The sequence below is a fragment of the Laccaria bicolor genome, genomic scaffold (genome assembly GCF_000143565.1).
Source record: "Laccaria bicolor S238N-H82 LACBIscaffold_77 genomic scaffold, whole genome shotgun sequence".
NCBI lineage: Eukaryota > Fungi > Basidiomycota > Agaricomycetes > Agaricales > Hydnangiaceae > Laccaria > Laccaria bicolor.
In genome coordinates this window covers 83,792-94,758 of record NW_001889948.1, presented here as the reverse complement: position 1 = coordinate 94,758, position 10,967 = coordinate 83,792, and the positions used below count along the sequence as shown (strand labels likewise).

The 10,967-nt window shown below is 48.3% G+C and overlaps 6 protein-coding genes across 6 annotated transcripts in view; 2 read left to right on the top strand and 4 right to left on the bottom strand.

The window, feature by feature from the left end:
- LACBIDRAFT_335132 (uncharacterized protein) overlaps positions 1 to 128 on the bottom strand; it is a gene marked incomplete at both ends in the record, with an annotated part of 1,192 nt that extends 1,064 nt beyond the window's left edge. The window contains one exon of the mRNA XM_001889989.1: positions 14 to 128. Coding sequence (XP_001890024.1) covers positions 14 to 128 — 115 coding nt within the window. The remainder of the gene's footprint in view (positions 1 to 13) is intronic.
- A 1,044-nt stretch (positions 129 to 1,172) lies between these two features.
- On the bottom strand, positions 1,173 to 1,829 carry LACBIDRAFT_335131 (uncharacterized protein; the record flags this gene model as incomplete). Its single annotated transcript, XM_001889988.1, has 3 exons — positions 1,173 to 1,346; positions 1,425 to 1,695; positions 1,777 to 1,829. The coding sequence occupies 3 exons, from the start codon at positions 1,827 to 1,829 to the stop codon at positions 1,173 to 1,175; spliced, it is 498 nt and encodes a 165-aa protein (XP_001890023.1).
- A 687-nt stretch (positions 1,830 to 2,516) lies between these two features.
- LACBIDRAFT_335130 (uncharacterized protein) lies at positions 2,517 to 3,006 on the bottom strand (the record flags this gene model as incomplete). The annotated part of the gene is made up of 2 exons (XM_001889987.1): positions 2,517 to 2,819; positions 2,875 to 3,006. 2 exons carry the CDS (start codon positions 3,004 to 3,006, stop codon positions 2,517 to 2,519), a joined length of 435 nt encoding a protein of 144 aa, XP_001890022.1.
- A 1,943-nt stretch (positions 3,007 to 4,949) lies between these two features.
- Positions 4,950 to 5,941, bottom strand: LACBIDRAFT_335129 (uncharacterized protein; the record flags this gene model as incomplete). Its single annotated transcript, XM_001889986.1, has 4 exons — positions 4,950 to 5,435; positions 5,572 to 5,789; positions 5,847 to 5,882; positions 5,932 to 5,941. 4 exons carry the CDS (start codon positions 5,939 to 5,941, stop codon positions 4,950 to 4,952), a joined length of 750 nt encoding a protein of 249 aa, XP_001890021.1.
- Positions 5,942 to 6,295: 354 nt separating this feature from the next.
- LACBIDRAFT_335128 (uncharacterized protein) lies at positions 6,296 to 9,919 on the top strand (the record flags this gene model as incomplete). Its single annotated transcript, XM_001890009.1, has 6 exons — positions 6,296 to 6,466; positions 6,520 to 7,960; positions 8,008 to 8,142; positions 8,196 to 9,242; positions 9,555 to 9,593; positions 9,828 to 9,919. The coding sequence occupies 6 exons, from the start codon at positions 6,296 to 6,298 to the stop codon at positions 9,917 to 9,919; spliced, it is 2,925 nt and encodes a 974-aa protein (XP_001890044.1).
- Positions 9,920 to 10,410: 491 nt separating this feature from the next.
- The window catches only part of LACBIDRAFT_335127 (uncharacterized protein), a gene marked incomplete at both ends in the record, with an annotated part of 2,594 nt that continues 2,037 nt past the window's right edge, over positions 10,411 to 10,967 (top strand). Inside the window, 2 exons of the mRNA XM_001890008.1 lie at positions 10,411 to 10,690; positions 10,754 to 10,905. Of these exons, the coding sequence (XP_001890043.1) occupies positions 10,411 to 10,690; positions 10,754 to 10,905 (432 nt within the window). The remainder of the gene's footprint in view (positions 10,691 to 10,753; positions 10,906 to 10,967) is intronic.

Here is a 10,967-nt window from a genome sequence, read left to right as displayed (position 1 = left end):
TCAAGAAACGAACCGAACAGTTTTCTAAGGATGACTGGACTCCTGATTGGGATGGCTCCGATGACGATGGAGAAGACTTGGATGTGGAGAAACCAACCAAGAAACCAACCAAACAGCATGATGAACATCGTGAGGATGGCTCTGATGATAGTGACTCAGACTCCGATAATGGTCAAGAGAGGCCAAAGCAGGATACTCTGACCGAGCCCACAGTGAAACCTAGCAGGGTCAACCCGACCTTGGAAGAGGATAGAGACTCGGGATCAGATTTGGGCTCAGACAATGCTACGATCACTGTAGATACCAGCCCCGAGCTTCAGCCTCGGTACAACGACACCCGGGCTCTCTCCCATGAAGTACCATCGGACACTGAGGTCTTGGCTGATGATACATTTTGGGAAGCCGACCTGGGCTGTGGGGTGGAGTCGGCCGATCGAGCGAAGAAGAGAAAATTCACTGATGAGGAGGATACACCCTGCAAGTTTCCTCGGTTAGAGAAGGGTTACAAACTTGGCCCGAGGAGTGCCCAACCAGGCAAAGTCAAATGCCGAGCTGCCTCGGCTGTTATCCAAGCCACTGTCAAACCAGCTCAAGCAACCAATCCGAGGTCGGACACAACCAAAGCTTCGAATAGCTTTGATTTCACCAAGTCAAGTGGTGTCAATGCAAAACGACCAGTCCCTTCAAAACAAAAGAAGTCAGAGGCCAGTCCCAGTCAGCAACCATCTATTGATGTCCCCACCAAGCCAAAACCAAAGCCTCGTCCTATCATGAAAGGCAAGGTTTCTACAGGGGAACTTGGTATAGTAACCTGAGAATGGTCGAAAAAGATTGCTGAAGAAAGTGTTCGTTCCACCCGGTCCAAGAAAGTTTCATTCGTCAGTTAAACCTATCATGTTTAATGATGTTAGTCATTCATGCCCGGGTGCGAAATACATAGCATGTTCAATGATGTTAGTCTGTGTCTGGTTTCAGCAGTGTCACTTTTCGTAGTTGATCATGTTTTTCTATCATGAAAGGCAAGGGTTGAAAAGGTGTTCGTTTGACTAATTGAGCCGGGAGGCTTGTCTTACGACCAATTAAATGTGAGCACTATCCAGCAGCGGGTATCTTCAACCATGCCCAGGTGCAAACTACATAGCGAACCAACCTCGGTCTTGTGATCTAATCTTCTACTTAAACCCTGGTCCATCCCTTTTGTCCCTCCCCTTCCCCTTGTCTGGGATCTCGTCTGGGATGAATGGCCGTAGTCCTTCTAAAGTAGCGTCCATTGCTGCAACCAGATCACGGTCTGAATCGATTTGTTCACGCAACCGGTCTTTCTCCCTCCTCAAGGTGGCCAAAACCTACCAATAATGGCTCGTTGTCGCTATGCTGTCAGGCAGGGATCTGAGCGCCTCCTGGTGAATTTCGCTATGACGAACCAGGTCCATACGATCCATCTCGGTAAACTCATCTCCCCTCATCAACAATTTATCAAAGGCGGCCTGCAAATTCCTAATCAAAGGGTCGGATGAAGCCTCGGGGTCCATAGCTCTTTCCCACACTTTGCCAATTGCCTGAACGACCTCAGCTACCACGCCCGTGCGATCACCAATGCTGTCATCAGACACAACCTTGATATTGTACTTGCGACATAAACCCCTTGCATGTGGGGAGTTTGGATCCAAGTCACCCCTGGCTGTAGCCCTATGCCTTATAAACTGGAATAATGCACTTTATTCATTTCCATAGGGAGTGCATTTGACCACTTGGTATGGATGTGGGTTAATGCACGGCTTGCTGTAGGGTGGGTGGGAAGAGGTATTGTTGATATTATATGGGTACATATTTGTTATTTAATTCTGAGGAGACATTTACATTCCCACAGCTTTGTTTCTCCTAGAAAGAACACCTGAGACTTTACCATATATATAGTTGATGATGTTCTGACACTCCTAAATAGTTTCCCTCTGTCAAATCTGACCGAAATAGGCTGGATGCAACAAATCCATTTCGGATGACCTTGGGACTTTTGATGCCTTTGGTACACAATTGTCAACAATGCATAGTTTTAGTTCTGAGGAGATATAGATGTCCTACAGCTTTGTTCCTCCTAAAAACCACCTCTGAAACTTCACCAATTATATGCACGATATTGTTCAGACCACTCCAGATACTTTCCCTCTGTCAAATCAGACCAAAATAGCTGGATGCGGCAAACCCTTTTCGGATGACTTTGGGCCTTAGATGGCATTGGTACACAGATGCAAACAGAGTGAATTAAATAGTGTAGCTACTCTACCACACAATGGACAGGCAAAAAGATGGTAGTAAGAGCGTAATAAAGTATCTACCAATGTATAATGAGCAGAAAGGGGTACATTTTATGTCGTGGTCATTGTCATGGTGGTCCCCGTCGCGTTCATCGGGCTGGTCCTCTGTGGCGTCATTTCACATTGTGGTGGTCCGCCATTGTCGTGGTCCATTGTGGTAGGTGCTGTGTGGTCGTGGAGGCGTGGTCGTGTCACATTGGTTCATCTAGTCATGGTCACCATTGTCCATTGTGTGTGGTCGTTGGTGGTGCATTGTCGTCCGTGGCAGTGGCCCTCGCATTGTCGTGGTACATCGTGGTCTGTGGTCGTCGTCCATGGTCGTCTGTTTGCTTTGTGCTCATCCTTCGTGGTCATTGATGGTGCATTGTTGTCCGTGGCGGTGGCCCTCGCATCGTCGTAGTACATCGTGGTCTGTGGTCGTCCGTTTGCTTTGTGCTCGTCTGTCGTGGTCACATGGTCCCTCATCCCTTGTGGTCCGTTGTCGTCAATTGGGGGAAATAACATCTGACATCGTCATTTGTCAGAGCAAGGAGTGAGGAGGAGAGGGCTGTATACTCACCTGAAGATCAGCTACTGCAACGCAACCCTCGCATTCATCAACCCGCTTGCTGCCATGTGCTTCCACCTCGCTCTTGACACAGTCAAGTCCGATGGTCCTCGACCCGGTGACGACAAACAACGAATGGGTCATTGTTCGTCATTTGATTGCCACGTCGCTGTCGGCAACGTGGCAGCTGTTGTCTGGGTTGGTGGTGGTGATGGGTGCTCGTCACCCGTTGTCGTTAGAGTGGTGATGATGGCGGGCGCTCATCACCATCCATGGGTGGTGGGCACTCACGATCGTTGTGGTCGTAGTGGTGGGCAGTCGCCTGTGGTTTGATTGGTGATGACATGGCCGTTGTTATAGTGGTGGGCGGTCACCTGTAGCTTGAGTGGCGAGGATGGGCGCTCATCGCCATCCGTAACTGATGGGCACTCATGGCCATTGTGATGGTTGGGGTGGGCGGTCGCCGTCGTTGGTGGAGGGTGGTGATGGTGGATCGCCGTCATCGGCTCTTGGCGTCATGGGTGCCGTCGTTCTGCAAGTTGACGTCGATGTGGCACGCCAACGGTCTGGTGGTGGTGCTGTTGGCATGGACAATCCGATGAGAAACGACGGGGAGTTCATGTAGAATAAGCTTACCAACATAGAGTTCGCGAAACGCGAACATCCCCAGGTCCTTCATCCAGTGGTTGATCCCTGTGCAAACGTTGAGATACGTAACCAAGGGCGACCTTGGATTTGAGAGGATTGGTTGACGGAGTGGCCGTGGATGACGGTGAGTCGTTTGTAGCATGCTGGTTGAACGGAAGGGGTGGCATGCTCAACCACACATCAACAGCGCTCGGCATTTTCCGAGTGCTGGCGGCGAGCTGCGCAAGTTGCTCCTGCGTTCGTTATTGGGAAGGAGAAAATGAAGAAAAATGTATTTAGAGGTTCTGAGGAATATGATTAGCATTTGAGATAGGTAGCACTATGTGTTTAATGGGGAGGGTGTAAAAGTCACAAGAATTTCAATCTACACCTGAGATTCCGGCACTTGCAAAGCTGCTGAATTAAAATACAAAATACATACTATATGATACAAACCAATTGAAATTGAAGAAGTATGAAGTCAAATCCATGAACATATTGAATGACAGCCTCAAAAGCGCACTTTTCATGATTCCGCTCATTGTTGATGGTTGTTTGTTACCTCGAAGGATCAAAGAACAAAAGGTCATCCGGAACATGACTTGTGCATCCATCATCTCTACACCTCTGATTGAGGCGGAAATTTTTTGAAAAAATCGAAAATATATTTCTACATTACTTGGTAGCTTTGAGTAGCTGTAACACAAGTTTTGATGGAGAAAAATGAGAATTATTACAATTGGAATATTCTGGTGAAATGCAGCTTTTTTGAAAGGATTATGACACGGAAAAATATATGTGGATGCTCCTTTGGCAAGAAAAACATACACAGAATACAGGAAAACATACCAGTCATCAATGGTGATCCAGAATGTAGCATTTTTCAAGAATTTTCAATCATAAAACATATCTGAGCTATATTTAGATTTGTAACAAATCACCAACATTCTGGATCCCCAGAAAAACATATTTGGATGGTCTTTAGGCAAAAAAAAACATCCACAGAATACAGGAAAACATACCAGTCATCAATGCTGATCCAGGAGGTGAGATTTTTGAACCATAAAACATATCTGAGCTATATTTATATTTGTAATAAATTACAAACATTCTGGATCTCAGGAAAAAACATATCTGGATGCTCTTTAGGTAGACAAAACATACAGAAAACATATCAGTGATCCAGAATATACCGTTTCTGAGAATTTTTAATCATAAAACACATGTGAGCTATATTTAGATTTGTAATAAATGACAAACATATCAGGCTAAAAATAGATGCTGTAGAGCGATATTATAAGCATAAAACCTATTCTAAGGGTATATTTTATTATAGGTGCAATGGTTTTTATTTTTGAAAGGCTTTTTTTCAAATATCCCAATGTTCCACAGCCTATGGCATTTTGGGCCACTGGCCAAATGCACACCCTATGGAAATGAATAAGGTGGAACATCCCAGGTCAATTTGGTCTAAAACTACAGCCTGGGCTGTCCAAGTCCAACAATTCAGTCGAAGGTGGTGGGCGTGGTGTTGTCCTCTCTTGAGTGTAGATGAAGACAGGAGCCGGGCCGAAAACGAAGGCATCGCCTGGCCGAGTTGGCAGAATGGCAGCTCCTCCTTGGCCCTGGAGTCGTAATTTGGCCTCTTGTGATTTCGTCAGATACTTCCATGATCCCAGAGTACTATTGGACCTTGAGGCGCCGGGGGAAGACATGCCTGGTTTGTCAGAGGCAGGAGCTGGAGCAGATGTGCCAGGTGTTTGAAAATCAATGGAAGGCTGAACAGCCGAGGCCAGGGTAAATGAACGATGGACTTGAAAATCGAAAGGGGATCCTTTATTAGCCAAGGCTGGTGCAGGGTTGTTAGGCTTTTGGAAATCGAAAATGGATGGCTGACGAGCTGAGGACGGGGGAACAGGCGGCACATTCATTGAAGTGCCCACTTGCTGAAAATTAAAAATTGATGCCTGACAAGCCGAGGCTGGTGGAGATCTGTCAGGCTTCTGGAAATCGAAAATCGATGGCTGATGAGCTGAGGCCCGAGGACGGGGAAACAGGCGGCACATTCGTTGAAGTGCCCACGTGCTGAAAATCGAACATTGATGCCTGATGAGCCGAGGTCAGGGCAAAAGCTGAAGTACCGACTTTCTTAAACTCAAAAATGGATTGGTGAGCCGAGGCTGGGGTGAATGGGTTGGAACTTATAGCAGGGGTAGGTTCTTTGAAATCAAAAATGGATCTGTGAGGAGCCGAGGATGGGACATCCACTTCCATCACTAGTTCGGATTCTTGGCTCTGTCCTATCGGCCACCCAGAATTTAGGTTTGGCTAGTTTTCTGTCACTGACTGGAACTCACCACTTGGTTGAAGAGGGGGTAGAGCCTTGGCCGTTCCTAAGATATGGTTAGAACTGCTCAGCCAACAAGAGTACATAAAACTTACCATCCTTCATTTCTTGGTCTTTCATCACAGCTTCTGTTTATCTACATTAAGTAGACAATCCTTGGTGTGGAGTAGGGACAATACCTGGATTTGTTAAAGACATATCAGTCAGAGAGTAGATAGCTTTTCCTGGGATTGCACTGTGTGGTTGGTGATGAAGACGCATTGTTTTTCAACGGTGGGAAAGCAAGCCACTGCAGATCGGCCATGGAACATTCTGCGGATCTCGGTTGAACATTGTACGGATCTCGGTTGAAGTAACGCCACCACGTGACCGCGTTTACAACTTTGTAATTTCACATTCACCATTGTCCCATTCCGACGCGCACATTCACCACCCTTGATCGTCCCATTCCCACTTACCATGTCCACTGCTGAACTTGCTCAAGCTGCTCAACAGGCCCATACCCTCACTCCCGGGTTCTTGGAGGATGTTAGGGTGGCCACCTCCACACTTTTGAACTTTTACAACCGTCACAGGGAAGGTCTTCTGGCCCACCAACAGACGGTGGAAGAGGATGCATATGGGAAAGCTGTGAGTGACTAACAATGATTTATTGACTGAAATTGGATCTCTTTCTCCTACAGGAACGATTTGTACGTTTGCTCATCAACAAGAATATGTGGTATAACACAGCCCAGTGGCTCAACCACCCTTGGATTTTGGCGTACACGGAAATGGCCCAAGCCGGACCATCGGTTGATTGGACCAAAATGTTCTCGATCCCACAACCCACCACCCCTACCTTCTTTATGGAAGGTTATGCCGGTCCCTCTCCCCCTTTACCTCCATCTTCGACTGATTCATTGCTCCCAGTCACAGTCCCAACTCCCCCATTGCCGGTACCGACAGCTTCATCATCGCTCCCAGCCCCAACAAAACCAACATGTCGGGCAAAATCAACCGATCCTGTGCCAGCGGCTGAAACGAAGTCCAAGAGTAAGACAAAGTCTGGACGAAGGAAACCCAAGGCCAGGTCCAGCGCCCAGCCACAATCAGAGGTGACTCCTAACGACACCGCTGCCCCAGTCCAAAGCAAAAAAAGAAAAGGGGACTTGATCGAAGCCAGGCCAAAGAAGACCAGAGTTGTGAGCGCGGAGTTCATCAACAGCAGCAGTGATGAGGAAACATTGAAGCCGAAGTCGGAGTCACTTCAACCAGTTGGTGGGGAAGCAAAGGCGGTTAAACCTAAGTCCCAGCCCCATTTCTCCCGCATGACACCCAGTGCCGGCCTCAGTCTCATCCGAAGGCCCAAGTTAGACCCCGACGCCAGTCCTCCCAAGACCGCCATGGCTGCTTTAAGGCAAGCCAAAACTGCCAAACGTCTTGCAAATCAGAATGCCGCAATTGCGAAAGGCAATTATCAGCTTGCGGATATCCCCTGTGAGGCCTGCAGCAAACGCCAAGATCGAGACATTGTTCCATGCGCTATCCGTTCCCCCCCACAACAAGGATCCTGCTTCACCTGCAGTATGGGTAAGACAACCTGCACATATGCAGTAACCAAGAAAAAGGACACTGACAGTAAGGTCGAAGACGAGATCCAAAAGGGGTTGCAGGATCTTGAAACAGCCACAGTCTCTGGGGGAGATGCCCAAGTGAAGATTGTGAGGAAGAAAGCGAGGTCAAAGAAGCCGCAGGTGAAGAAGGTGAAGCCGGATGTCAAAGAGAAGGGCAAGCAGGATGTCGAAATGGCTGCAGTCGGGCATGATGCGGAGCATGCCATTGACGTGGACATGGAGGTTGGTCTGACAATGGGAAAGGGGAAGTCCGAGGGTGGTATCGACATAGAGATGGCCGAAGTCAAACATGAGGAAACCGAGGTCGGTGCCATTCCAAAAGCTGACAAAGACGTGGGCCAGGTGACTCCCACCATAATCATTGAGCCACCCACACCACACACATCGGCAATTTTCAAGAGCACTGAGACTGAGGTCGGTACCAACACTGACAAAGGAAAGGGCCGGGAGATTGGGCCGCCAGCCAGTGAGATGGAGTGGATTGTGCCCGAGTTAGCAATGCAGCCGGGTAAAAAATTCATGAAACTCGTTATTCTTTGCTGACTTCGTTTATAGAATTGGGCTTGGCTGTCAATTATATCCAACAAAGCTTTACACCCCCACCTGTTGAGCGCACGTCCCGGCCAGAAGGTTCGCGTTCGGTATCCCGTTCTCGGCAGGTCAGCCCACCAGATCCCAAGGAGGTTCATCGTAAGTTTCAAGTTGTTTTCTCATTTCCCATGATTCTCAACTTGAAAACTTAGTTGACACGGCGCTCTATCAGAAGAAGATTGACTTTAGGTCCTTGAGCCCCCCACCGAACTTCGACATGCAGACGATGCAGCAGGAGATCAGAAGACTTGCTCATGGCCAAGCCGACCTCCTGCAGAAACTCCGAGACCAACAAGCGCAAGTCAGCGTCATGGAGTCGTCTACCCCTACTATGCGAGAGTATTCAGCATTTGTGGTCCGAAAACAAGATATTGACGCAAGTGCCCTTCTCCCCCCAGCGGTTGACTCACCCGTGACCCTGTCACAACGTCTTTTGGCACTCGAAGTGATTACCCGGTGTATTCAAGATCAAGATTTGGCTAGCCGTCCTCTGTCGGAGAAAATTGCAAGTCTAGAGACCTCCGTTTGGTTTCAGGAAGAAAAAATCACCGGAGCGACTCGCCGGATGGACCGTATTGAAGAGTCTGCCCACAGGCGTTGGAAGGAAACACAAGAAGATTTGCAGTCCATCCGAAGTGATCACCAGAGACTGGAAGCCGAGGTGAGGGAAGCCGTCAAGACACTGGAGAACAAGTGGGAGACTACGCCAGCTGCGTTACAAGAGAGTCTCAGCCGGGGCTTTGAGAAACTTGCAAGCCGCATCGAAACTGCCGAGCTAACACTCCACGACCTCACCAAATCAGTCACTACTATTTCGGAGCTCAACCTGCGGCTCGGTGCTCGCCAATCAAGTCTGGAATCGCTCATTATCCAGTTCCTTGGCAACAAGGAGAAGAAGCACACTGGCATCAATACCGATTGCTCAGTCTCACCCGACCGCGGTCAGAAAAGCCAGCAGGTACAAGTCTCCCCGACCCCGGGTGTTGTTCTGCCAAACCCAGTTTCAACCGATCACGCACAAGTCTCTCCAACCCCGGCCGTCTTTCTGCCTCCAGCATCTGAGAGCCCAGCGGTCCTTCTGTTGGCGCCAAACCCAATTCCTCCAACCCGGGCAAGTTCGCCCGGTCCTTACATTGGGGGTAATAGGAAGTCACCTTGGCTACAGAAACTCGAACCCACACTTCAAACCCCTGCACAGAGTAAGTCTTCTACTTGGTGAGGATTCAAAAATCTGACTGCCAGCAAGTTACAAACAATGATGTCCAAACTGTCCAAACTCCATCTACTTAATAGTTAGTAGCATACATGTATATTTTTTGGACAATCTTCAATTTTTTTTTGGGCATATTTAATATGAAGTCCTGTGGTGGACATAATAATGAAAGCAGTAAGGCCTCGGCTTCTTTCACAACCCAGTAAACTGTGACCGGCAGAGAAAAGCGGGGGGATCTTGGAGCAACTTTGTCCAATGGAGACCAGCATAGTAACAGCTTGGCGTTTATTTCAGGCAGCCGAGTGCGGTTGTTTGAGCCAGACCTGTTCCAACATGGGTATGTTTACAAGAAACATTGGTCGGTATAAACTTGGTAGGGATTTTGAACCGGGGGTGTGCATAATATATCTCACTGCCTTGTGAACGTCACCGTGCTCGGCTTCTTGGGAAGTCATGGACCCAGTAAACTGCATGACTGAATACTGGACCATGACCGGCAAAGAAAAGCTGAGGTAATGTTTGAGCAACTTGGCAAATAAAACCTGAGTGAAAACGAAACTCGGCCATATAGTGTCAACTGGATGGGACCAGGTTGGGCTGATCCACACTGCATGGGATTCAAAGCTCTTCAGCAGACCCATGACACATGAGCCCATTCCATGAAGAGACGGGTTGACCCAGGATCCAAGGCATATTTAATTCATGGGGTACTAGCTGACTGACCATGTCACCGTGCTTGGCTTCTTGGTAGGTGGTGGACCCGACCCAGTAAACTGCATGATGACCGGCAATGAAAAGCCGAGGTAAACTTGGCAAATAAAAATGAGACGGCTGTGGGCTGATCCACAATGCATGGGATTTAGAGCGATTCAGCTGACCCATGACACATGTTGAGCCCAATCCATGAAGAGATCGGTTGACCCAGGATCCAAGGCATTTTTAGCTATGTCAATTCATGGGGTACACTTCTCAGCCGATGCACAGTACCAGTCCTAAGAGAGTCTTGATGGCCGGTCCACCTTTGATGGGGTCAACTGATCCATGGGCTCATCAGCAGGCACCATCAACTATGGTCTGTTTGTATGGTCGGGGGGCTCAGTATTAGTGGGGTAAGGTAACTAATACTTGTGTCCAGGAAACCTTCCACTTCTGGCATGAACCAACCCACAGCCTCCCTACAGCAGACTCCAGCCGAACCATCTGAATTGGCTCTTGCCTTCAGAGAAGATCTGATCAATCTCCAGGCTGCTATCCATAAGGAAGTTGTGGAGGACGATACTCAATCTTCCTCCTTGAGCCATACTGAAGGAAGAAGAGGACGATATGCTGCTCCTACCGAGCGCGAAGAGTCCGAAACCCAGACAATCTTCTGGGATATAGACACTGCCCAGAACATACCCATTTGGGCTGAGTCTATCATCAAGTTGACTGAATGTATGTTCAGCAAATTCGACCAATCCATCGATGAAGATGTCCTTGTATCTCTAGGCACGATAGACGGAATCATGCCGGGCAGTATGAAGGACGAAAGTGACCGTCTGAGGTGTGCTATCAAGCTAATCTACAACACTCCTAGGGATCTTCGTTGGAGTAACTTAGGCTTGGCCGTTCGGAAATTTGCTGAATACGATATCAGCAAGAAAGACCTAGTAAGGCATACTGGGCAAAGTGTCACTCATGGAGTCGAATGTACTCTGTTGTTAGAAGCCTC